This window comes from Lepidochelys kempii, chromosome 1, assembly GCF_965140265.1.
Source record: "Lepidochelys kempii isolate rLepKem1 chromosome 1, rLepKem1.hap2, whole genome shotgun sequence".
In the NCBI taxonomy this organism is placed as follows: domain Eukaryota; kingdom Metazoa; phylum Chordata; order Testudines; family Cheloniidae; genus Lepidochelys; species Lepidochelys kempii.
Window position 1 is genome coordinate 138,516,518 of NC_133256.1, and position 27,178 is coordinate 138,543,695.

The 27,178-nt window shown below is 43.0% G+C and overlaps 1 protein-coding gene across 1 annotated transcript in view; it reads left to right on the forward strand.

Moving 5' to 3' along the window:
• Positions 1–1,854: 1,854 nt before the first annotated feature.
• The window catches only part of PPEF1 (protein phosphatase with EF-hand domain 1), a 56,715-nt gene continuing 31,391 nt past the window's right edge, over positions 1,855–27,178 (forward strand). The window contains exons 1-5 of the mRNA XM_073328038.1: positions 1,855–2,200; positions 10,847–11,042; positions 13,925–14,052; positions 16,339–16,399; positions 26,403–26,533. Of these exons, the coding sequence (XP_073184139.1) occupies positions 10,991–11,042; positions 13,925–14,052; positions 16,339–16,399; positions 26,403–26,533 (372 nt within the window). The 5' untranslated portion in view covers positions 1,855–2,200; positions 10,847–10,990. The remainder of the gene's footprint in view (positions 2,201–10,846; positions 11,043–13,924; positions 14,053–16,338; positions 16,400–26,402; positions 26,534–27,178) is intronic.

Sequence of the window (27,178 nt, forward strand, 5' to 3'; positions counted from 1 at the left end):
GGTGGTGCAGGGGGTTGGGGAACAGGAAGGGGTCAGGGGTGAAGGCTTTGGGGGGTTCTTACCTCAAGCAGCTCCCCGAAGCAGTGGCATGTTCCCCCTCCAACTCCTATGTGGAGGCACAGCCAGGTGGCTCGGCGCGCTGCCTGTCCACAGGCGCCACCCCTGCAGCTCCCATTGGCCATGGTTCCCAGCCAACTGGGGCTGCGGGGGTGGTGTTTGAGGAGGGGGGCAGCATGCAGAGCCTCCTGGCTGCCCCTATGTGTAGGAGCAGGAGCAGGGACATGCTGCTGCCTCTGGGAGCTGCGCGGAGCGGGGCAAGCCCTGGACTCTGCTCCCTGGCAGGAGCTCGAGAGCCAGATTAAAATATCTGGAGGGCCGGATGCGAACCCCAGGCTGTAGTTTGCCCACCCCTGCCCTAGATGTATGAAGTTTGTTAATAGGTCTGGGCATGTGTGGATTAGGCTCATTAGCCCAAAGCCTGTATTAAATTGCACTAGGACACTCCAGTATCAGAGATGTGATATACTAGAACCAGGTTGCTGAGTAATAGTCACTCCTTGCTTTTAGCAGCATGTAAAGCTCTGATGTCCTCAAGCCGTGACACCATGCTATGGTTAAACAAAAGCAGAATAATTTTTAATTCATAAAGAATCATGGCATGCACATTGCATTGTGCTTAGGATCTGAATTAGCCCCCACAGAAGAAGCATTTCTAGAGCATGTTGCAAATCGTGTGTAACCACACGGGAGAGCAGAATATAGATCATTGAGCCTAATTCAGTCTTCATTTACTCCAAATTTATACCAGTGTAACTTCACTGAAGTCAGTCTGGATTTACACCAGTGTACATGTAAGTCAGATTATGGCTTACACAGGAAAACATATGTAGGGGCCAAGAAACCTGCAGAGTTTCCTCTGAATTCCTTATTCAGAGCAGGGAGGAGGGTTTGACACCCTTCTCTGGAAGCAGCAGGGGATTTGGCCTCCTGAGATCCTAGCAGACCTTATGGCACCTTAGAGACTAACCAATTTATTTGAGCATAAGCTTTCGTGAGCTACAGCTCACTTAGTCTCTAAGGTGCCACAAGTACTCCTTTTCTTTTTGCGAATACAGACTAACACGGCTGTTACTCTGAAACCTAGCAGACCTTGAGGATCTACCAAATGCAGTGTGCTCCCTCCTAGCCTCCTACAATTCTCTAGGCTGAAAGGGCTTCTTTTGGTACGGCTGCTTCTGGAATGCCCCCCAGCTCACCTTCCCACACTCTTTAAAGGTGGATTTTGAAGCCGAGATTTGCTCAGCTCAGGAGTTAATAAACCTGAGGCTGTTAATAAAGCCTCAGCTTGTAGCAAGTTCATGTAGAATTGGGGATGATGTGTCCTACCATGCCCCCACTTGCCCCACATGTGCATCTCTGACCCTATCTGATTTCCCCACTCTGCCTGGGTTGGGGAAACAATGCACTGGTCCACTCTAAACAGTGCATGTATTTAGCTTACTGAATGTATTTAGTTTATAGGCATTTCTATGAAGTTCCTCAACATAGTTGTTGAGTGCCTCACAATAACAAAGTATAATTGTTTTCTAAAATATTCCAGCACTAACTGATAGACACAATGGTATACTGCTAAATGCAGTTAGCAGTCTGTGTCTCTAGCTGGGACCTTACATTGGTGCTCACGGCACAGGAGGACCTAAGCGCCCTGTTATATTTTGTGTACTAGTGCTGCTCAGATGCAAATTGTTGTTTCATAGTCACTGTGCAATGGCTGTTCTGGAAAGTGATCATGTGACTTCAGATTTGAAGCAGATAACTTCGGCACATCCTTTCTCCGTTTGAGATTCAGGGAGCATAGTGACAACACAGCTCCAACAACAGCATCCATGCAGTTTAGCTCTGTGTCTGCAGCCCTGTGGTCCCATAATAAGCTGGAAGATGGAAAGCAGCTCTTTGTGTTATTGTATTCATTTTTTAAGCGGTGCTTAAAAGATTTCCTCACAGGAAGCTGTGTAAGTGCAAGGAGGGCACCAGTATTGCAGTCTGTGAGCCTCAGAGCCCTAAAGGGAACCAGAGTACCTATTCTCCTTCAGATCTGCACCCCTGTCATGTCGTCTGGTTCCAAAAAGAGACTGCTTTTTTATTCTCCTGAAGACACTTTTGTGGAAGCCCTCTGCATTGCTGCAGCAGAAGAAAACAGGTAATTTCTTTGAGGGGAAGGGGTTAAGATCACTTTTAATTCACTTTTAAAAAAAGGAAATTAACTGTATCACAGCTTTGTGCAGTGAATGACAGGATGTGTATGGTAATATAGATTATTTTGCTTACTGCTGTGATAAAAATCAGAATGGTTCATCTTAAAAAGTTTAAAATTGATTGGACCAGCTATCCAGAAGTTCTGAGTAGATGAGAACAGAGTGCTTTGTGATCTGAAGTTTTGGAACATATTACACTTAGTTTTTTGTTAGCAAAAATACTATACTTTCCACAATCCATAGGAATTTGGAGTTGACTTTATTGGCTTTCAGATAGCTTACTACATTTGTTCTTGATTGGTTCCTGGCCTGGTCTTTGAGATGCATCACCCATAGCAATGCACAGAAACAGTTCAGTCAATTCAATATTGACCCTAGCTTCCTATCCCTAAACAGGCTCAAGAAATTAACTGGCTGTTACATGAAATATTTATTTTTATTTACAATATATTGAACAGAAAGTACCGGTATTTGATTTCTTCCATTCACATATATAGTCACTGCAAATCACTTAAATAGAGATGCTAATCATGTCTTGTATACCTTATCAGATAAAGAATCAGTAGATAAAATACTTATTTCTCTTCATAAGCTATTGTTTACATCCTCTTCTTCTTAGCTTAAAAGTTATCGTTCTCAGGTACATCACTGTTGATTTTAAGGATGTAGTCTTCTGAAGTTCTGAGCACCTTCAACTTCCATTAAACCAAAGGGAATTTGAGTGTGTTTAACAATATGCAGAATCAAGCCATAAATGACTTATTGCAGGTTTTCTTCAATCTTGATTATAGATAGGGCTCTACCAAATTCAAGACCATGAAAAACGTGTCATGGACCGGGAAATCTGGTCTCCCCCTGTGAAATCTGGTCTAATGGGAAAGTAGTGTTTCTCAAATTGGGTGCTCTGACCCAAAAGGGAGTTTCAGGAGGGTTGCAAGGTTTTTTAGGGAGGTCACAGTGTTGCCACCCTTACTTCTGCGCTGCCTTCAGAGCTGGGCAGTCAGAGCGCGGCAGCTGCTGGCTGGGCACCCAGCTCTGAAGGCAGCACTCCGCCAACAGCAGCGCACAGGTAAGGGTGGCAATGCCATACCATACCATGCCATCCTTCTGCGCTGCTGCCTTCAGAGCTGGGCATCAAAAGAGTGGGGGTGGCTGACTGAGGGCCCAGCTCTGCAGGCAGCGCTGCCTCCAGCAGCAACACAGAAGTAAGAGTAGCAGTACTGCAAACCCCCCTACAATAACCTTGCAACACCCACCCACCCCCAATCCTTTTTGGGTCAGGACCCCTACAGTTACAACACCATGAAATTTCAGATTTAAATAGCTGAAATCATGACATTTACAATTTTTTAAATCCCATGACTGTGAAATTGATCAAAATGGACCATGAATCAGGTAATAATAGTATTCTTCTCTTAAACTATGGCAATATGTGTAGGTTTCTCCAAGGGCAATAGCATCTATAGTGGACACATGAGAGGTTTCTCTTATGAATATCCCATCACCCAATGCATTTTCTTAACTATTTTTAAATGTTCTGTTTAAAAAATGTTAAATGCTTTTTAAAATTACTTATTCATAACAAGTGGGTTACATGCATAAGATGTGCAAGAGATGGGTCCTGGAGCCTGAAGTTTGGATCCAGATCCTCCTGAAGTTCATGGTTGGTCTAATCCCAGGTTTTGGCACCGCATACCACTAGATGAAATAGCCACTGACTAGTATAGTGGATGCAAATACTATACAAAACAATAAAAAGAGGTAATGTTACAGAGCCAGAAGGCTTAATCATAGTTACATAGAAAAATTTGAGTAAATTAACACTGTGCAACACAAAGGATTATAGTGATGATTTTCTTTCAGTGAACCACTAGGATTTCATTTTATTCCAACCCCTAAGAAAAATAAAATAAAATTACTCCTAATTTCACCATGTCTATCCCACCAGGCTCCAGTAAATATCACTTAGTAGTATGGTTTGATAATAAACAATATGTCAATAAACAATATCATCTACAAGGGTCTCAACAAGAGGTGCTATACTCACAGAAGTGCTGAAATGTCACAGTGTTGGACGTGGTATAATTTCCTTGATAAACAGGTATTTTTCAGGGGTTAAGGTACAACAGTGATGAGGGCCATATACTGTAAGTACCTAGACAGATAATATCCTGAATCTCCAGTGTCTTATTTAGCCTCTCTCAGAACAGATTTCAGGAAAGGTTTCCAGATGTTATAAATTTTATCCTATCAAGATCAAGCCTATCATTTATGTGTACACTAGTCCTCAATTCCACGGAAAAAACTCTAACTGAAGTAGTCTTCCACAAGCACTGGTGGAATGTTTAATGAATCAAAATATAAGCAGTGCCAAAGCCAGACCTCTAATGAGAAATGTACACCCTCAGATGCTCCTAGAAAATCCGTCTCCCTCTCATAATTCATCAAACCACAAATGTTTTTCTAACAAATGTTATTGAAGGACGTCATAAATACCCTGTAATAGAAATACAGATAGGAATGGGAGAGAGAAAGGAGAGGACTTGCACAACGGGAATGCCCACTGAAACAACCTGCAGGGGAAGTACAATGTAGCATAAATTAAGCTGCATCCCAGCAGGGATCCTGTCCTCATAAAAACCAATACAACTCTTCAATCTTCATTTATGAAAGTGAGGAAGAAACAGAAGGAACACGCAGGGCAACAGTGATAGGCAGTGCTTAATTTGTAATGAAAGAGGTGCTGGGGCTCAAGCAATTTTTTTTTATTTTCATAACTGACACATCAAGCCCAGAGGTGCTGGGGCTATGAACTGCCAAGCCTAGAGATGCCAGGGCTAAGCCCTGGCAAAAATTAAGCCCTGGCGACAGGGGAAGAGTGAGAGGTAAGAAAGAGGCTAGTGGCTTTCATTTGTATGGCTTTTGGATCCTCAGGCCTGCTCTGTCTTATATCTGGCAGCCCGTGGGCTCATCAGCTTATATCATAACTAATATAGTGCTGCGAATATATGCTGTTTTTTATAAAACAGGTGCACTCCCTGCCTTAAAAGCCTTGCCATCTAATTTCATTAAAAGTCAAACATGAGTTTTCAAATGTGCCCACTAGTTTGGGTGCTTTAGTTTTGGTGTAAACACTTCAACAGTGTATACCGGTTACCAGCCAGCCTTCACAAAGAAAACTGCATTTATTCTTAGGGTAAAACCATTACAGAGACAACATAAAAAATCAATAAAAGAACCTACTTGCATGTTAGATGCTTACCAGAGGCCACACCAACTCCAATATAGGACTTTGGTAGGTGTCAGTCTTTCCACATCCTGATTGGACAGTTCAGCTGTTTCTTTATAGAGCTCAGGCCTAGAGTGTATCTCCAGGCTCTGGGAACAGATAATCACCTAGTCAGTGGCCCTTTCCTCAGGACATAGCTTCAAAAGTCTGGGGTTTTGCATAACTGGGGTTGTGCACTTTGCATTAACCCCTCCCCAGAGATTCCCCAGGAAACCTGCTTACCCTCATTGACCCAAAAGTTGTTCTATTGTCTGCCTTATGAAAGCATGTTTTCTTTAAAAACAGCAGCTAGAATGCTAACTACCCTATGTCCTGCTTTTTCATATGATTTACTGGTATCCTAGAAACTCCTTTTGAAACAGGAAAGCCCTAGTTTTTCATTTCGTCAGTAAAATTGTTAAGTTTTTATTATTTTTTTTGTTTTTGTTTGTTTGTTTAAGACACATTGCTACACTGGTAATATTTGCTCAGTATTTATCAGGAGTAAATAGTCCAGTGGAACTCCTTTTCTGTTCTAAATAGGTTGCTACTTCATCACCATGGTATCTGAGCACCTTCCAGCGGCCTGTTAAGTGTTGTGACTAAAGTGTCATATGTGGCTTGTTCTCTCTCATTTTCCCCCCTGGTGGAATAACTATATGTACAGAGTTGGTAAGATTTTGTGTTGTGGGGATTTTTTTTTAATGTACTCACTGCTTTAAAGGCAGATCAAGTGCCAGGTGCACTTCTTCGGAGTGGAAGGTGGTGAGGTTTGTGATAATCCTTAGTTCCTAGGGGAGCTCGCTCACGGGGGAGTTTCAGACCCGTCTCAGGGAAAGTTGTCTCCTGCACAAACAAACTTTACCCTTATTGTAGAGTGTTCTATTGTGCCAGAGGAGTGGAGTTGTTGACCAATCTTCATTTTGGAACATTAGGCAATCTTTTAGATACCCTGGGCCCAGGCCATTGAGCACCTTGAAAATAAGGATCAAAACCTTGAACTTGACTTGATATTCTATGGGAATCCACATTAGAGAGTGGAACACAGATTAGATGTGCTCCCAGTAGCCTTTGTTGCAGAGAAGTGCTGCAGTGTTCTGTATCAGCTGGGGTTTTGTAAGTGATGAAGGATTCATTACCTGGAATATTGCACTGTTGTAGTCCAGTCAAGAGGAGACAAAGGTGTGAATAACCCTAGGCCAGATCATCCTTCACCAAGATGGGATGGAGTCTCCTAACCAACTAGAGATGATGAGAAGCATTACTCGGGGATGTTGCTATGTGAGAGCTTAGCATCAGCAAGGAATCCAGAAGCACTCATAGAATCATAGAATCATCACCATCCAGCCACATAGAATCATAGAATATCAGGGTTGGAAGGGACCTCAGAAGGTCATCTAGTCCAACCCCCTGCTCAAAGCTTCAAACCACTTCTTTCTCAACAGAGGACTGGTCTCCTCCTCCCCATGCTGTGCTGCCCAGTGCAGTAGTCTGGGAGCTGACCTTGTTCGTGAAGACAGAGGCAAAAAAAGCATTGAGTACATTAGCTTTTTCCACATCCTCTGTCACTAGGTTGCCTCCCTCCTTCAGTAAGGGGCCCACACTTTCCTTGACTTTCTTCTTGTTGCTAACATATCTGAAGAAACCCTTCTTGTTACTCTTAATATCTCTTGCTAGCTGCAACTCCAGGTGTGATTTGGCCTTCCTGATTTCACTCCTGCATGCCCGAGCAATATTTTTATACTCATCCCTGGTCATTTGTCCAATCTTCCACTTCTTGTAAGCTTCTTTTTTGTATTTAAGATCAGCAAGGATTTCACTGTTAAGCCAAGCTGGTCGCCTGCCATATTTACTATTCTTTCTACACATCGGGATGGTTTGTCCCTGTAACCTCAATAAGGATTCTTTAAAATACAGCCAACTCTCCTGGACTCCTTTCCCCCTCATGTTATTCTCCCAGGGGATCTTACCCATCAGTTCCCCGAGGGAGTCAAAGCTCCCAAGCTTCATGCATTTGTGTATAGGCACTTGAGAACCTGCTGATCGCCCCTCTTTCTCAGTATGAGGCAGGAGCCCTCCCCTCTCACGCGCTCCTGCTCGTGCTTCCTCTCGGTATCCCACTTCCCCACTCCTAAACTACAGACTGAATTCACTGATTGTGGGTGTGTACCTTCAACCAATGGAGACTACAATATAGTCTAGTGGCAAACTCTTCAAAATGCTTTCCTCTGCCCACCCATGTCTTGCTTGGGTTCAGCTTTCATCAGCTGTTCTTCATCCATGAGCTGATATCAAAGCACTAAGCCAGCTTGGTGGTGGTGGTGAAGAACAAGTAGAGCTGTGATGATCTGCATATTGGTGGCATTTGAGTCCAAGTGGTCTTTCTATTTCACCTAGCAGCTTCATGTAAACATTGAGTAGGACTAGAGAAAGAGAAATGATCTTTGTGGAACTCCACAGGTGAGTAGCCTAGGGATTCAGGTGCAGTCTTCCATTGCTATTCTTTGGGTGTATCCCTACAAAGAGAACTCAAACCATTTTAGTATACTCAAACCAGTATTTCCCTCTCAGCTGAGGCAGGAATATCTAATGGTTGAAAGATTTGAATGTTGCAGAGACATCCGGGAGGATGAGAATGGATGTCACCACCCACTGGCAGCAGATGATCATCTAAAAGTTTTCCCTTCCATGCCCTGGCCTGAGTCCAGATTCTGCTGGGTCTAGAATATTAGATTCAATTAGATAAGCTTGCAGTTGGCCTTTGACTAGTTTCTCTGAGCTTGCTCAGGAACAGAAGGTTTGACGCTGGTGATAATTAGTAAGAACTGGAGTATCCAGAGTGGGTTAGTTCAGGATCATTCAGATTTTTGCATGTTTGAAGGAGGAAGAGACAGTTCTTTTCCTGAAGATGGCATTGGCTATTTCAGTCAGGAATGGCACCAGTTACTCATGCCTATCTTACACCAGTCAGAAAGGGCATAAGTTGGATTCACAGGTCTTGGGTCAAGACTCTTTAGGGTGTCCAGTACTTCTCAGTGAGTGAATGTACTGAACTCTTGGAATGCAGGTGGGCTGTAAATTGGCCAAGTGGATCCATGCTGTTTAAGAAACTTCCTGAAAGTGCTTGTGCGTGAACTTTTCAGCAAAATAGAATGATGGTCCTTCGCAGTGCTTGCTGCTCAGCTCGGATGCAGGGAGTAAGCATTCAGAATGGATGAAGCAGCTCCTTCAGGTTGGATTTGGCAGCTTTAGTGGAGGCTGGTAGGAAGACCATGTCCAGGATCAGGGTAGGCCTGGAAAAATTCTGTGTTTCAACCTATATGTTTCAGCCTTCATTTTCCATTATTGGTGCTCAGGTTTCTGCCTCGCTCTCTTTCATCTGGCACAGAGGTGTCTGAAAACCAAAGAGGCAATGGGAAGGAATGGGCCATTTGGGGGAGAATATGTCAATGTTTGAGGCTAGTATACAATTATGATGATTCACAACATCCTTAACAACTTGTCCTGTGGGCGGAGTGTTGCACTCCTTTAGCAGTTTGATGGAGTTGAAGAGCCATCATGGTTGTACCGGTCTTTCTTGATACCTGGGAGCTGGGAGTGCTCAGATTACCGCCTTAGTGAGATTGTGGTCTGTCCAAGATGGAGGCTGGGTTGTGATATCCTTGATATTGACATCTAATTCGAAAAACAGGACTTAGATGTGATTGGCTGTGTCAGTTGGACCCCTAATGACCTGTGAAAATCCTAGGAAGGCACGTTAGGAGGTGGTGTTCAGTGCTGTGAACACTGAGTGGAGCAAAGAGAGAAGCTGCATGAGTGCAGGCATTAAAGCTGTTGTTTTCCTCAAAGTGAATGTTAACATCACTTGTTCAGTGTTTCACGATAAACTCATTCAGAACACTGGAGTTACGAGAAAAAACCCTCTGCTCTGTGAAGTATGTTTCATGTCACTGCCTTCAGAAGCTCGGCAGTCGCAACACTGGCGTAGATTTTTAAAGCATACTTTTGTCTTTTGTAGGCGTATTTTGGGACTATAAAAAATGTTGCAACAGTAGTGTCCTACTTTATGGTCTTGCAAATACAGTAACTTTATAGACTGCACTAGTTGGTATAACATTTTTGCCTTTATCTGCCTCTTCATGCCTTTTATCTTGTTTATCATAACAGTAAAATAGAAGCAAAAGAGCACTAGTCAAGCATTCATTCTATTATTTATGTAGTCACATTTAGGTTGGCTGGAGAGGGTGTTTTGCTTTTTGTTTTGAAACCTTTTGAAAGGATATTCAATATAATGGGCACAATAATTTAGCTATGCAGTCTATGCTACAGACTCATACACAACCAAAGGAAGGAGAAGTAAAAGTATGATCAGATAAGGTGTTCAGGCTAAAATAAACCCCAACAATCATAAGGCTCTATAGAATTGTGTAGTGCTCAAAAAATGTCACCACATTTATTTTACAGTGAAATTCACTAATTTGAACTCATTGACTAGGAGACACGTTGCAAATTTGTGAATGATGTGAGTTAGTGAGTCGGTGAACAAACACAAAGAAAAACCCAGAAGACTGCATTATAAAATGTACTTTGTTCATTTATTTGACAAAATTACTTTGGTTTTGTTTATCATGATTCATAGTAAATGTGCTGTGGTACATTTAGTAAAAATAGGTGAATTCTTATTATGAGACACCTCACTACAGCATTATATCTGCTGCTAAAACTTTTCAAGGGGTCACCTTATATTGTGTTCAAGTGAATTTGAGATATGATTTTAACTAAGTGTACATTTAAGAGCTTCTTCTGTACTCAGAAGAACTGGTAAACAGCATTATGGTGCGATGAGGGATTAAGTGCAGTGTACTGGTAAATGGTAAGGTGAGTCATCTTAAAATGTATTTTCTTGGTTTAATAGTTGTAGTATCATTTCCATTTAATTTTAAATGCTTTAAGTTCTGATGCACTACTTTTCAAATCACAATAGCAAAAGTAATTTCTCTGTAGTTTCCTGTCACTGGTAGGAAAGCTTTCAATAGCTCACTGGTAGATATTGCTTTTCAGCCAGTATGTAGCATTTTGTTCAGAAGAGGAAACTTTATTCATAGATGTTCATCTGACCCAAACGCAGGCAACAGCAATAGGCGGCTACTGCTGCTGAGTTCTGGAAAATAACCCTACACTGTTTGTGAGGTTCAGTTTCCACATCACATGACGTACAGTATTTCATAACGAGCTTTAATGATCTCTGCTGAGTTGCACGGTAGATAGTATGCTATTAACCACTTTCTTTTTTATTACCTCCTCTGCTCCTCTTCCTCATTAGAGCTAATAACAGGAGTGAATCAGCTTGGGGTGGTTCATTGCATCATAAGTGGAACATAAAGGAAATGCTTGTAACATGGTTGGATGAGAAAAACCCATTGCCTATGAAGAGAAATTAAATTGATGGACAGTCTGTACTAGAGCCATGGGATGTGGCACTTCTGTGACTGGGAGTCGGGCAAAAAAGTCAGAGAGAGGTAGGTGCTGCGTCTATGTCATTTGTTAGCCTTGTCATCCTCTGTTAACAATGAAAGAGAATTAAAGGGTTGCACTTTTTCCCCCATTCCTGTTGTCAAGTAGTAGCTTAGATTAAATTTTGTTTTAAATGCTCTTTTTTAAAGGATTCCTGGCTTTTAAACATTGGTTAAGGCAGAATGACTCAAGTAGTTAAAAAGAAACTGAGATAAAACAGAGCTACCTCAATGATGGTCAGATTCAATAATTGCACTACAGAATGATTAGTCTGCAAAACAGTGTTTTGTTTAATTTCTTGCTTAATGTCAGTTAGTCTGTTTGGTTGACAAATCTCTTTGGTGCTTGGGTAAAAATTCAGTTAAAAGTTAATGCCGGCACTTTCCTTGTTCAAAAAATATGTCACACAGTGGTATATGCCAGTGGTGCTTGGCATAGAGCTAGAATGTGCCTAGCCTTTGCACAGTGCTCCTGGAGATGGCTCGATTTCCCCTTCACATGCCTTGCACAAGCTTTATTATTATTTGCATTATAATAGTGCTTAAAGACTCAATCAGGAAGCAAAGCTTCATGGTGCTTGGTGCTGTACATATGTGTAGTAAGAAAGAGTCCCTACCCTGTTTGAAGGTAGAGCTTGCAGTCTGCAAAACAGAATGAGCATGGGGAGGGGGGGATTTTTCTGCTCATTTTACAGATGAGGAACAGTGACGCAGTGGCACAGATATTTTAAATGAATGCTCTCCTTCTTCTGCTCGCCAGTTTAACACCCTGCACTTAATACTTGTAACACTCAGTGTCTGGTGCTGTATGGGATGAGCCCATTAGTAAGAGGGTTACATTTTAACCAGAATTTAGAGTAACATTAACTTTAACCATCACATTACCTAGGCTATAAGCTCTTTGGGACAGGGCTGTCTTTTGTTTTGTATTTGTACAGTGCCTAAAGGGATCACAGTCCATGACTGGTTTCAGAGGAACAGCCGTGTTAGTCTGTATTCGCAAAAAGAAAAGGAGTACTTGTGGCACCTTAGAGACTAACCAATTTATTTGAGCATGAGCTTTCGTGAGCTACAGCTCACTTCATCAGATGTTTACCGTGGAAACTGCAGCAGACTTTATATACACACAGAAATCATGAAACAATACCTCCTCCCACCCCACTGTCCTGCTGGTAATAGCTTATCTAAAGTGATCAACAGGTGGGCCATTTCCAGCACAAATCCAGGTTTTCTCACCCTCCACCCCCCCACACAAATTCACTCTCCTGCTGGTGCTAGCCCATCCAAAGTGACAACTCTTTACATAATCAAGTCGGGCTATTTCCTGCATAGATCAAGGTTTTCTCACATCCCCCCCACCCCCATACACACACAAACTCACTCTCCTGCTGGTAATAGCTCATCTAAACTGACCATTCTCCAGGTTTAAATCCAAGTCTAGGTGTTATGGCAATATAAATAATAATAACTACTCGATGCAGTCCCTTTAATGATCAGGGGGTGGGGAGAGGAGAATGGGGAAAGCTATTGATTGTGTAGACATTCCTCAGTTAGGTATGTGGAAAAAGCCTCTGCCCAACCAACATAGCTATGCTGGCAAAAGTCCAAGGCTATGGCTACACTACAGAGTTCACAGCAGCGCAGCGGCATCGGGGCAGCTGCACTGGTGTAGCACGGCTAGTGCAGACACTCTGAGCTGATGGGAGACAGCTCTTCCTTCGACTTCATGACTTCAGCCCCCACAAGCGGCGGTAGCTCTGTCAGCATGAGAAGCTCTCCTGCTGACAGAGCGCTGTCCACATTGGTGCTTAGGTCGCTCGGGGTGGTGGCTTATTCACATCCCTGAGCGACACAATTTATGCCAGCCTAAGCTGCAGTGTGTACATAGTCCTAGTGTAGATGCAGTTATTCCAGCAAAAATGTCATTTTGCTGGTATATTTTATTCTGTTCAGGGAACTGGTATAAACTATACTGGCAAAAGGACTCTTATGTGTCTCCACTAGTACTCCTGGGGGAATTCTGTGCTATTGCGCAATGCAGATTTTTTCAGAAATTAATGGGGTTTTGCGCAGAATTTCCTTTCTCCCACAAAAATGGGCTGGTGACTGCCACTAGGGGGCCGCTGGACCCTGCTGAGCCCAACTCGCACATAGAAGCCACTGCCTGGGAGGAGGGGAAAGAGGAGGAGGAGCTGGAGGGTTTCCAGCAGCTGCAGTTCTTCGCACACCCTAAGGGAAGGAGGAGGGCGTTGCACCAGACATGCCAACCCAGTGGAGAAATCACAGAAACTGGGCTTGTTTTTGGCTTAATTGGCTTGTGAGTTGCTTGTTGGTTAGTTTCTGGCTTGTAGCTTGTTTGGCTTGTTGCTTCTTTTTTTAGATTGGCTCCCGGCAAGCAGGGGCAAGGGGGGGGCAAGAGGATGAGAGAGTCGGGGTGCACAATAGGCCCACCACAGTCCCAGACTGCACGCTGGGGGGTGATCTAGTCACATAGAGTGTTGGGGTTCTTAGGGATTGGCTTGTTTTGAAATGGGATTAGCTTTATTTTTGGCTTATTGTGAAAGTCGGGGTGCTTATTTACCGTGTGAAAGTTGGCAACTGTGCAGTGCGCAGGACATTCCATCATGCAAGCCTGGGAGTGAGCATCAGGCTGTTCTCCCTCTGGATCCCTGGGCTCTGGGGGAGAGGGGAGTGGGTGTCTGGACTGGTGGTGGGGGCATTACTGGGCTCTGGGGGACCCCACAGCTGGGCTCTGGGAGGGGAGGGGGTGGGTGTCTGGGCTGGGCTCTGGGGAGGAGGGTGTGTGGAAACTTGGCCCCTTTCTGTTTTCACAGTAGCTGCACGGTAACTGTGTTTCATTGTACTTTTGTCGCTTTATGTTTTGGCAGCAATTAAAGCAGCTATCCTCATTCAGAGGTGGTATCGGTGTTACATGGCCCGGTTGGAGATGAGGCGACAATATGCTCTTAGCATCTTTCAGTCAATTGAATATGCTGAAGAACAAGCTCAGCTACAGGTCTGTACTTCTGGGTTCTTATGGTGAAACATGAAGGCCACACTTTCCAAAAATGCATCCCTAAGCTGCACAAACAAAACGGATAACTGCATGTGTGGGTTGCAACTTCCCAGTTGTGTCCCAACTGAATTTTTTGTCTCTCCAATTTCCTGATTTGCTTAAAAATGGGAATGTGGAAATTGCCATACCAGACTGGACCACTGTTCCATCCAATGCAGTAACCTGTCTCTGACAGTGGCCAGTATCAGAAGCTTCAAAAGAAGGTGCATGAACTCTGTAGTTAAAATTATGGAATAACATGCTTATAGGGGAAGTTTCTTCCTAACCCTCCACCAGTTAGTGGTTATTTTATGCCCTGAAGCAGGAGGGATTATATTACTTGTATGTTTACAAAAAATCCTGTCTAATCCTGTGGATGTTTTGGATGCTTACCAAAAAGTTAAGTTTATATAGCTTTTTGCCTGTAATCCATTTGTTTGTTAACTGAGAAAGGTTTTGTAATTAAGGCTCTGAACTGGGACTAAGGAGGTCTGGATTTAATTCCTGGCTCTGCCACAGACTTCCTGTGTGATCTTGGGCAAGACAATTAACTTCTCTGTGCCTCAGTGCAATAAAATAATGTAAAATATTTCCTTTCTCACACTCTAGTTTGTCAGTGCCTCAGGGCAGATATTATCTCTCACTATTTGTACAGCATCTAGCCCAATAGGGCTACTGTAATACAAATAAATAATCATCCTAATCAACATTTTAAAGAGAGTGGTGGCAGTGGAAGATTATCCAATGGGCCACGGGGCCTGTACCTGGGGGCCCCAGCAAACTGGGGGCTCCGGAAAAATGGGTGCCCCAGCAGAAATCTGCTGTGGGGCAGCAGAGCCCAGAGCCCTAGTAGAAACCGTGGGGTGGGCAGGGGAAGTCCCAGCACTCTGACCCCAGCTGGAGCCCTGGGACTGGAGTAGCTCTCTTTCCCTCCCAGGGTCTCAGGGCTGGAGTAGCTCTCATTCCCTACTGTGGACCCAGGGCTGAGGCTGGGGGGATGGAGCTTCTCCAGTCCTGGGGACACAGTGTGTGTGTGTGTGGGGGGGGGGTAGCAGAAAGGGAATGGGAGGAGGGGCCACGGAAGAGTGGAATGGGGTGGGGCCGCAGGCAGCAAGGGTGGGGTGTGGACACCGTTCCATCTCTGGGGCCTCCCCACTTGCTCTGGGCCAGGGCCACAGGAGACCTTAATCTGCCTCTGGGGTGTTCACTGGCGTAACCACAAGAACAAGGTGGAAAATTCTTTGCCCCCACATTTTTCTACATTTCTCACACTTTTCTTTACAAATACAGTTTAATTTTTTGGTAAGCGTTTAACATTTTTTAATCGTGTGTGTTTTAAATGAATTCTTACAAAACATTAAAAATGACTATAGTCAATACTGTATTTCAACAGGCAGTGCTGGATTTCAAAATGTGGTCCATTTGTGCAAATGTGCAAGTGGAATCCATTTCTTACCAGTATGGGGGGCACGTGACCTCCTCACGTGACCCTCCATATGACTTCTCCCCGCCCTGCCCCCCGTCCAGGGCCCCCATACTCTCCCTGTCCCCTCTCTATGATCCACCGCCCTTACCTGGTGAGGTGGGGGTTCTGTCCTCCTCCCACTGAGCCTTCGGAACCGCAGTGGTGAAAGGAGCAGAACGTGGGGCCACCGGGCGGCCCCACGCCAGCAGCTCCTCCAGCACAGCTGTACTGCCCCCAAGCCCTGTCCTCTGGCAGGGCTCCTGGACAGATGGAGGAGACCCTGCGTGGAAGGGCTGGGGGCGGTACAGCTGCGATGGAGGAACTGCCGGTGTGGGGCCGCCCAGCGTCCCCATGTTCTGCCCCTCCTCTTTCCGGTTCGCCGTACCAGCTATAAATATCTTGCTGGTACTGTACCCCCCCTACTTGCACTGCTGCTTTTTGGTCATGTTTTACATGGTTTAATGAAGCTTAGTTAAAGTTCATTCTATTCTGACGATGAATAGTATCAACTAGCTTTAAAGGAATTTGTTGAATTTAATTCGTGTATGTTTATGAATCAGCGTTAGCCCACTAGCCTGCAGTAAGGAGGAGGGAGAAAGTTGCAACTCTTACGGGAGGACAAGGTTGCATTGTTATCATAAACTAGTGATACGGATCCAAGGTGCCTCTGTATCTTTCCACCTAAATGTCCTAATTAGCGGGAAAAGAGTAAAGAAAAATGAGAGACCATTAATGTTTGTGTGATCTCCTGAATTGATCAGTGTATTTTTTTTCTTATTCAGCTGTCCAGTTTTTTTACATTCATGCTGGATCACTTTACTCATCTCAACGAGACTGATACAGGTAAGGATAAAAAAGGTTTAATATGAAAATTCCAGTTTAAAAACAAACATTAGAAGGTGAATTGTCCATGTGATGCCTAGCTACATGCACATGACTGAAGCTTAGCTTGGAGCTTCCCATACACTGTAGTAAAAACTTGATCCTATAAATGCTGATTCTGTTAAATATATACACAGTAGGTTGAACTGTGTGAGATTCCAGTCGAACATACAAGTAGCCCCCAAAATGTATAGAGTGTTCTATTATACATTCTCTCCTTGAAGAGCTAGTAAATTGTTCTTGTGGTCTTCCTGCTTGCAACCTCCCCCCCGCCCCCCCCGCCCACCTCCAATCTCTAGAACTATGTATTTTTCTAATTTGTAATGGAAAATTCTCAAAAAGGAGTATGCATTGACCAATACTGGGCAAATGTAACAAAGCACAGAGGTGTTCTCTATGGCATCATCTGAAATAGGCAAATACGGAGCATTTTTTAGTGTAATTTCTTCTGGACTTTTACTACAGAGCATTTTATGTGGGGCCAGTAGGAAGCTGTCTGGCTACATGAGTTTTTCCACTTTTTTTAGCTAACCAGAGTTGCAGATGCCCTTGTGGATATGATATGGATTTTTGACACTCCAGCACGAATACTTTGGTTTAATAAAACAATGACTGGATTATGTTTAGGCAGACATTTTAAAAATTTGGGACAGATGTTTATAGATAATTTTATCTTCTTAAAAATAGTTGTAATCACTGAACTCAGCTGGAACAGACTTGCCAGGGGTACCTTGGATCTCTCTGCCATCCTACTTCTCTGATCCTGTAGGAATGAGATATTCTGAAAATTAAGGAGAACAGCCAATGAAGGAAGAAGGTGTAGAAGCAGAGGGTTGGAAACCAGAGAAGATTCAGGAGGAAAGACCACAACAGGAACATACTGTAATTTCACTTCAGTAGAATCATAGAATTGGAAGGGACCTCGAGAGGTCATCTAGTCCAGTCCCCTGCAATCATGGCAGGACTAAGTATTATCTAGGTCAGGGATTGGCAACCTTTGGCACGCGGCCCGCCAGAGTAAGCCCCCTGGTGGGCTGGGCCGGTTTGTTTACCTGCTGCGTCCGCAGGTTCAGCCGATCACAGCTCCCACTGGCTGCGGTTCGCCGCTCCAGGCCAATAGGGGCTGCGGGAAGTGGCGCAGGCCGAGGGATGTGCTGGCCACTGATTCCCACAGCCCCCATTGGCCTGGAGCAGTGAACCGTGGCTAGTGAGAGCTGCGATTGGCCGAACCTGCGGACGCGGCAGGTAAACAAACCGGCCCAGCCCGCCAGGGGGTTTACCCTGGTGGGCCGCGTGCCAAAGGTTGCCGATCCCTGATCTAGATCATCCTTGACAGGTGTTTGGTTAACCTGCTCTTAAAAATCTCCAGTGATGGAGATCCCACAACCTCCCTGGGCAATTTATTCCAGTTCTTAACCACCCTGACAGGAATTTTTTCCCAATGTCCAACCTAAATTGTACTTTCTGCAATTTAAGCCTATTACTTCTGATCCTATCCTCAGAGATTAAGGAAAACAATTGTTCACCCTCCTCTTTGTAACAACCTTTTATGTACTTGAAAACTATTATGCCCCCTCTCAGTCTTCTCTTCTCCAGACTAAACAAACCCTTTTTTTTTTTCATCTTCCCTCATAGGTCATGTTTTCTAGACTTTTAATGGTTTTTATTGCTCTTCTCTGGACTTTCTCCAATTTGTCCACATCTTTCCTGAAATGAAAGAAACTGAACTGAACCCAGAACTGAACACAATACTCCAGCTGGGGCCTAATCAGCATGGAGTAGAGCAGGAGAATTACTTCTTGTGTCTTGCTTACAACACCCCTGCTAATACATCCCTCCTGAATGATGTTTGCTTTTTCTTTTAACCGTCTTACATTTGACTCATATTCAGCTTGTGGTTCACTATGACCCCCAGATCTCTTTCTGAAGAACTCCTTCCTAGGCAGTCATTTCCCATTTTGTTATGTGTGCAACTGATTGTTCCTTCCTAAGTGGAGTACTTTGCATTTGTCCTTATTGAATTTCATCCTATATGACTGAAGTGAATAGTGCACAGGATTCAAGGAATACCAAAACCATTCAGAATGTGAACAATTAAAATGATCAAATTAAAATTTGTATTAGGCTATGTTACAAACATTTTGCAACCAGCTCTAATAAGGCAATGAAAGACTAGCCTTTGATCTTTAAAGTGTTTTGAGATCCTTGGATAAAAGTAGCCTTTGAAGTTCAAGTTTCACATGGAACTACAGCTTGAAACTGACTTCTGTTAAACCAACATCAATTTGTTCAGAAGGTCTGAAGAGACATAAACAAATTGGAACCTAGCTGTGTTAAGAAGGAGGCAGTCCTCACCTTACTGAGTCATAAAAGAATATGAAAGGTCACTTCTCCTTCATCTGAGCCAGCCATTGATTACTTCATTTAAAATGCATACAAGGCACTTTGATAGCAGAATAAAACCATCAAAAACCATAAGTGGTTCAGTGTTCTAATGGCAACAATTAGAAACAGCAGTTCTTCTCTCTTAAACTGCCCAGAGTGCCTAATGTACAGTGCCCTCTTCTTGAAGGAGAAGGTACATCTGAGCTATGCTCCAGGGCCAAGACAGGGAATAAGGTAGTCCTGCAATTCGTTTTTCTACACAGTGCACTATGATAGATAAGTGCAGTCTGTGAATGATCTGCTTTTCTTGTGGGGTTTTATAAGAGTAAAGTGGCTAACTTGAAGCAAATCTAATGATGTTCATATCATCTACTAGTTATCTGCACTAATGGTGTATGTATTTTGTTTCCCTTTCTGAACCCAACTGAATCCAAAGTTTTTAGGATGATGGGTTAGCTTGGCTATTCAGTGGCTTGTAAATTAGATTGAACCATGTTTGAGATGTCTCCCCTAACCAGCCTAGATAAATCTATGTTTATTGACCTTTCTTAGGTAAAGGTTTGATAAACACTTTAACTACATAGGGTGTCATGGCTCACTTCTTGTGCCCACACAGAGGAATAAGGGGTATAAATTGCCCCTTATTTTCCCTGTGTGGTCTACCTGCATTAAAAGCAAATATTAGTTATACTTAAGGACTGCCTAAGGAGGTTATGGAAGCTCCTTCACTGGAGGTTTTCAAAAGGAGGCTGGATAGCCATCTCTCTTGGATGGTTTAGACGTAACAAATCCTGCATCTTGGCAGCGGGTTAGACTAGATGACCCTTGCAGTCCCTTCTAACCCTCTGGTTTTATGATTCTTGGTCCAAAAAAAAAAAAAGAAAAAAGCTTTCATGATAAAGCTCAATTTTCACTGTCATATAGTTTTGAGAAAGTTGTATCTTTGGGGCTAAATGTTTGAGACTTGGTGTCTGCCCAAAGATAACTCTTTTTTTTTTCTTGTTGTTTTTTGAGTGTAAAAAGGTCTACTACTCTGACGATAGGAGAGGCTAAAAAATACAAGCTTCCCATAAAAAAAAAATCTTATCAGGCCTACAGCTGAAAAAAATGAGGATTGCAAGTGTCAAGATTGGCATGAAAATAGTTCTCATTGAGAGGCAGCACAAGGCCTTGCACCAAAGGGAATTAGTTTAACTATATGCATGTTATAAGTGCTTGCATACTGAAAATGTGCAGTAGAGGTTTTTGTTTTGTTTTGGTTTTGCTTTTTTGGTTTTTTTAAATACTACGCTTGTCAAATCAATGTCTAGGCTTGAGCTGTACTAAAAAGTTAGGTCGACCCAGCTACATCGCTCGAGGGTGTGAAAAATCCATACCCCGAGCAGCATAGCTAAGCCAACCTAGGCTCCAGTGTAGACAGTGCTAGGTTGACAGAAGAATTCTTCCATCAACCTAGCTACCACCTCTCCGGAAGGTGGATTAACTAGGTGGACGGGAGGGATAGCTCAGTGGTTTGAGCATTGGCCTGCTAAACCCAGGGTTGTGCGTTCAATCCTTAAGGGGGCCATTTAGGGATCTGGGCCAAAAATTGGGGATTGGTCCTGCTTTGAGCAGGGAGTTGGGCTAGATGATCTCCTGAGGTCTCTTCAAACCCTGAGATTCTATGATTCTCCAATCAGTGTAGGTGGTGTCTACACTGAAGCGCGGCTGTACTGCTTTAGTGTTTAACTTAAAGCACATACCTAAGTCCATCCCTATTTAGTGAAGCATTTAAGAACCTGACTTTACTGGGACTTAAGCAGGTATTTAAAATGCTTTTCTGGATAGGGCTATTCTTAAGCAAGTGCTTAAGTTCTTGCTGACTCAAGGCCTTACGGAATGGACCTACTGTGAATGTGAGCACAGTGAACAAAGGTTTCAGAGTAGCAGCCGTGTTAGTCTGTATTCGCAAAAAGAAAAGGAGTACTTGTGGCACCTTAGAGACTAACACATTTATTTGAGCATAAGCTTTCGTGAGCTACTTTTCGTGAGTGTTTCTTATAGTGAACAAAGAAGCTGCAAATCAGCCTGGCCAATTGTCCAAATGTTCCAGGAAACCCAGGATCTAGTAAAAAGAATTCTGCTGCTGCTTTCCTCAACATGTTCCTTTAACTTAGGGTAATAGAAACAGGGCTAAAAAGTCCTGAGTAGAGGTAGGCAAAATATTTTCAATTAACTTTGCATTTTGGGGGGCTCCAAAACTATTTGTCTTTTGAGTCAATTTGATATATTATTTCCATTAAAAAAACCCAATTTTTTAACGTAAAGTTTTTTTGTTTCTGCCACGTTGAAACACTTTGTTTCAACTTTTTATGTCAAAACAGCGCTCTGTTCTGAAATTTGACCAGGAAAAAAACCCAGAATGAAAAACACCTGAAAAAGACTGAATCGAAATGAAAAAATAGTAAAAAAAAATCTATTCAAGTTGACCAAACTACTTTGATTGAAATTAAAAACTGGAAGAAAAAAAAATAGTTTTGGGCCAATCCAAAACATTTCTGTCAATTTCGAACACTTTTGTCAAGTTTTTCAATTTGACAATTTTTGTTTAAAATCTTTTTATTCAAATCTAACAAATGTTTTTTCTGGATTTTTCTGTTCGAACCTTGAACTGAAAAATGGCTTATTTGCTCCGCTCTAGTTAAGCTCCTCCCCAAGAACTTCTGTATTCTCAGTAAAAACAGGGATTGCCTGTCCTGTTCAATAGTTCTATGTGCAGGAAAGAAGAGAGGAGTGGGGATCGTTGAAGGTCTTACAGACCCTGGTCTTTCTTATACTATAATTAACCCCCTAAGAAATCTTCCTGGTTCATCACAGTGTCCGTTTACTTTTCTGGGTTTTTTTTAATGTTTTAAAAAAATGGTGATAATTTTCCTCTTAATGCAATTGTCCTTTTGATTTGTTTTACAAATCAGCTATTTGTAAAACAGCTATTTCTCCTCTCCTCCTCCTCTTCCTGATGTCAGTGTAGTTTCAGCATCACGAGCAAGATACTTCATAACTGTGTAAATTGTTCACTTAGCAATCTTGTTATTCTGGTGGTGTTTGGAGGTGATTTTCAAAGAGGTCTGTGGGAGGGAGCTGTAAAAGCCCTTTCAGCAGCATTTAAAAAAAAAAAAAAAAGGTGTAGGGGGGACTTTCTGAATGTACCTGCCCAGCCTTTCAATACACCCCTAGGATCTCTACCAGGAGAAAAGAAAATTAATTTTAAAGAATTGGCATAGCACATATTCTTGGTAATTTCCATCATTTAAATAAAAAAGTAACAGACTGTACTGTATGGGAACCCATTTTAAAAAAATGTAGATAGCCTTTGTTTTTTGTCTTAATCTTTTGGTCACATGCCGTGAGGAACTGGTTTATTTGATATATGAAGAGCTGTTCTTTATTGCCGTGAAAGAAGGTCCTCCCCACTAGCTGAGAACACAGGATACTATACAGTTATTAATCCACGGCTATACGTTTATTTTTCAGTGATGCAAATCCCTGCATGCTGGCTTGAGGTGAGGCTCTGATTTACATAAATATTCTATGCTTATTTCTCAGTATCAGCTCAGTAATTATGTAAATCTCCTGACTCTAGCCACTATAAATCCCTGCTCTGATTGGTTACTATTCTTAGAATTCCTCATCCACATGCCCACTGCAAACATGTATACCTCGATTTCTGATCTGATTCCCTGCCTGTCACCCCATACAATCCCCAGTGAATTAATAAAATTTAATTTTAAAATGGAATTGCTAAAGTGGGGGTAGGGGCTGAGGGAAGCCAGCCCTTTAGAAGGAGCAGAAGGAGACCTTGCAAAGCCTGAGATTAGGCATAGAGACAGAGTAGGCATAGTGGTAAAAAGATGGAATAACTAGGTTTGTCAGAGCCCTGGATGGGGAGCTGTGAGGACAGGAGTCAATCAGAGCATAGAAGCGAGAGAATGGAGAACCCATTTCAGTGTTATATCTTCAAGATACTCTCTGCTGACTTGATAGTAACTACAGCCTGAGCTATTCTCCTCAGGCTTGTCAGTGAGACCTGGTGTGCACACTGGTTGTGATAATCAGGTAACACCCATTGTTTCATGTTCTCTGTGTATATAAATCTCCCCGCTGTATTTTCCACTGAATGCATCCAATGAAGTGAGCTGTAGCTCACGAAAGCTTATGCTCAAATAAATTTATTAGTCTCTAACAATTTCCATCCCACCACCAACCTCAGCCTGGTCCAGTCCACACGGGAGATCCACTTCCTGGACACTACAGTGCTAATAGACAATGGTCACGTGGACACCACCCTGTACCGGAAACCTACTGACCGCTATTCCTACCTGCATGCCTCCAGCTTTCACCCTGACCACACCACACGATCCATCGTCTACAGCCAAGCTCTGCGATACAACCGCATTTGCTCCAACCCCTCAGACAGAGACAAACACCTACAAGATCTCTGTCAAGCTTTCTTAGAACTACAATACCCACCTGCAGAAGTAAAGAAACGGATTGATAGAGCCAGAGGAGTTCCCAGAGGTTACCTACTACAGGACAGGCCTAACAAGGAAAATAACAGAACGCCACTGGCCGTCACCTTCAGCCCCCAACTAAGGCCCCTCCAGCGCATTATTAGGGATCTGCGGCCTATCCTAGGGGATGACCCAACACTCTCGCAGGTCTTGGGAGACAGGCCAGTCCTTGCCTACAGACAGCCCCGCAACCTGAGGCAGGTGCTCACCGACAGCCACATACCACACAACAGAACCACTGGCCCAGGGACTTATCCTTGCAGCGGAGCCCGTTGCCGGCTGTGCCCACGTGTCTATTCAGGGGACACCATCACAGGGCCTGATAACATCAGCCACACTATCAGAGGCTCGTTCACCTGCACATCCACCAATGTGATATATGCCATCATGTGCCAGCGGTGCCCCTCTGCCGTGTGCATTGGTCAAACTGGACGGTCTCTACGTAAAGGAATGGATGGACACAGATCAGATGTCAAGAATTATAACATTCATAAACCAGTCGGAGAACACTTCAATCTCTCTGGTCACGCGATCACAGACATGAAGGTCGCTATCTTAAAACAAAAAAACTTCAAATCCAGACTCCAGCGAGAAACTGCTGAATTGGAATTCATTTGCAAATTGGATACTATTAATTTAGGCTTAAATAGAGACTTGGAGTGGCTAAGTCATTATGCAAGGTAGCCTGTTTCCTCTTGTTTTTTCCTACCCCCCCCCCCCAGATGTTCTGGTTTAACTTGGATTTTAACTTGAAGAGTGGTCAGTTTGGATGAGCTATTACCAGCAGGAGAGTGAGTTTGTGTGTGTATGGGGGTGGGGGGGATGTGAGAACCTGGATTTATGCAGGAAATAGCCCAGCTTAATTGTCATGCACATTGTGTAAAGAGTTATCACTTTGGATGGGCTATCACCAGCAGGAGAGTGAATTTGTGTGGGGGGGTGGAGGGTGAGAAAACCTGGATTTGTGCTGGAAATCACTTTAGATAAGCTATTACCAGCAGGACAGTGGGGTGGGAATAGGTATTGTTTCATATTCTCTGTGTATATATAAAGCCTGCTGCAGTTTCCACGATATGCATCTGAAGAAGTGAGCTGTAGCTCACGAAAGCTTATGCTCTAATAAATTGGTTAGTCTCTAAGGTGCCACAAGTCCTCCTTTTCTTTTTAGTCTCTAAGGTGCCACAAGTACTCCTTTTCTTTTTGCGGATACAGACTAACACAGCTGCTACTCTGAAATCAGGTCACTGTGCTTTTCATGGCAAAATTGATTCCATGTAGGCCCTTGGAGCCTGTTTAATCTAGATTTGGTTATTACCCTGTAAAGAGGAAGGCACTTGTAAGCTACTGACTAGTCAGTCAGTTATGGATCATTCTGCAAGATGGTGATGTGCACTCAGCTCCCATTGCAGTGAGTGGAAATTGAGAGTGCTCAGCACCTTGTAGGCTCAAGCCCTTAGCGGTGCTGCTTGATGCTTTGCTCTAGTTGGATTCACGTAGACCCAGGGTTTGAATGGAGTAAGCATTTAAGGAGGAAACTGTTCCTTTCTGTTCATTCAGATAACACGTCTTATTCTGAACTTTCTTCAGTTGCTGGCCGAGTTGAACTTTGCCTGTATGATGGCATTGTATGCTACTTCAAAAGCTTGGTAACAATTATGAATCATATAAAATATGTACGTGAATGCAAGAAGGATTCTGCTGCTGTGAGTTTTAGTTTGCATCCAGTTCTTCGGCTATGATGATAAATAATAAATAAACCCTTTTTTATGAATTTCAGATCAAGTCTAATCAGGGTTATGAAAAAAATTAAGCTCAACAACAACAAAACAAAAGCTGTTTTAAACACTGGAACCTCACAAGAGCAACACCATAGCTCGAGCTGAGCAATCACTAGATGTTTTAAGTAAGGATACTGCTGCTAGCTGGTTCTCTGTTCAAGGAATGAGACAGACCAGTAATGTGCAAAAGCAAACACTTCAGTGCCCTACATACTCGTGTATAGACAAGTGTATATAAAAAGAACCCTGAATTGAAGCAATTAGAAATATTTCCACCTTCTCCACACACCACGAAGAATAGGAGAACAAACTATGTTTCTTTCTCCTGACATACTTATACTTGCTGCAGTACAGACAATAGGTTTTTGACAGCTGGCCAAATGGGGACATTGTGTCTCCGCTCTTGTGGAAATGGTGATCTTGAAACACCATTGATGGCACACAGCTGTGAGAGAATAGGGTTTGTTTGGTTGAGGCTTGGGCTACACTAGAAAATTAGGTCAGTTTAACTACATCGGTCTGGAAAAATCCACACCCCTGAGCTGGGTAGTTAAGCCAGCCTAAGTCCCCATGTAGACAGCACTAGGTCGATGTAAGAATTCGTCTGTCGACTTAACTACCACATTTCAGGGAGGTGAATTACCTACGCTGGTGGGCGAACCCCTCCCATTGGTGTAGGTAGTGTCTGTGCTGAAGCGCTGCAGTGTTTTGAGTGTAGACAAGCCCTAAATCTTCAGTGAGCTTTTGGCATTTCTCATATATAGGAAAGTAACTACAACAAAACTAATTGGCTTTAAACCCAGTAAAAGTTTAACATTACATTGTTGTAAACAGGTGAAGGAGTTATTGATGATCAACAATAAAGAAGGAGCTATCGATCATCAACAATAAACTTCAGATCTATGTTGGGGGAAGGGAGGGCGGATTGGATAGCAAAATTTCTCCTAATCTAGAATGACAGGCTGTGGTTGAAAAATATTTTGCAGCAATGTTCCATCTGACTTTAGACACTGTATTTTTTTTTAATTTATAAATCAGAGATAATTGTTGGAAAGTTGTAGTTGATCCACAAACTAATGGCAGGAACTAATTAACCACTTTATTATAATAGCAGTGTAAATACCAGTGACTACTGTGGGTTCAGAACTTGTGTTGCCTTCCAAGATGAGACTGTCTACATTGTCTTCCTCCCTCCCTTTCTAGATTTGATTTCTGATTTTTTCAATAGTCCCAGTGATTTTAATACCGCAGGTTCGGATGTACAGTTACTAGAATATGAGCGGACGATAGAGGTCCCAGACTCCTACCATGGACCTCGGCTGTCGTTTCCCCTGACTGTTGCAGACACTAATTCACTTCTTCATGCTTTCAAGGATCAACAGGCAAGTTAGGAGTTGGGACTGTATTGGTTTTAGAATATGACTATCATGACTGACTAAACTTAAGTAATGTCAGAAGTTGTTATGGAGACTAAATTATAGGATCATAGAAACTAAGTGAACTAGGTGACCTAATATGTCTTTCTACTCTTTCTGCCAGTGCAGGATTATTCTCTGCTGTTCATTTACTGATTATTTGTTATGGTCTAAAGGACTGAGCATGAGTCAAGGAGCTAGGAAAGCTGAAGTTGGCTCTGCTACTGACTCTCTTGCCTGCTTGCCTCTGTGTCCCCATCTGTCAAATGGTGCTAATATTTACACTGTTGAGTGTTATGGGGAGTGATTAATTTGAAACTTTAAACTGCAGTTTCAGTGCTAACTATTAATAGTCCAGCCAAGTTTTAAATTTATTGAGTAAATGGGGCTTCCAATATTTATCTTGAGTGATGGATCTAGAAAGAGGAGCTGTGGTAAATAGAAGAGTAAATGAGCAAACACAGGCCTCATCCTTGAGCACCAGCTTTCTTGCTCCCAAGCGGGAGTTAAGGCTCATTCTATGATCAAAAGTCTTTTGGAGATGGGGTAATTAGCCTCTGTGACTTTGCCTCTCCCCGCACCACCTTCCAGAAGGAAAGTGGTTGAAAGTCT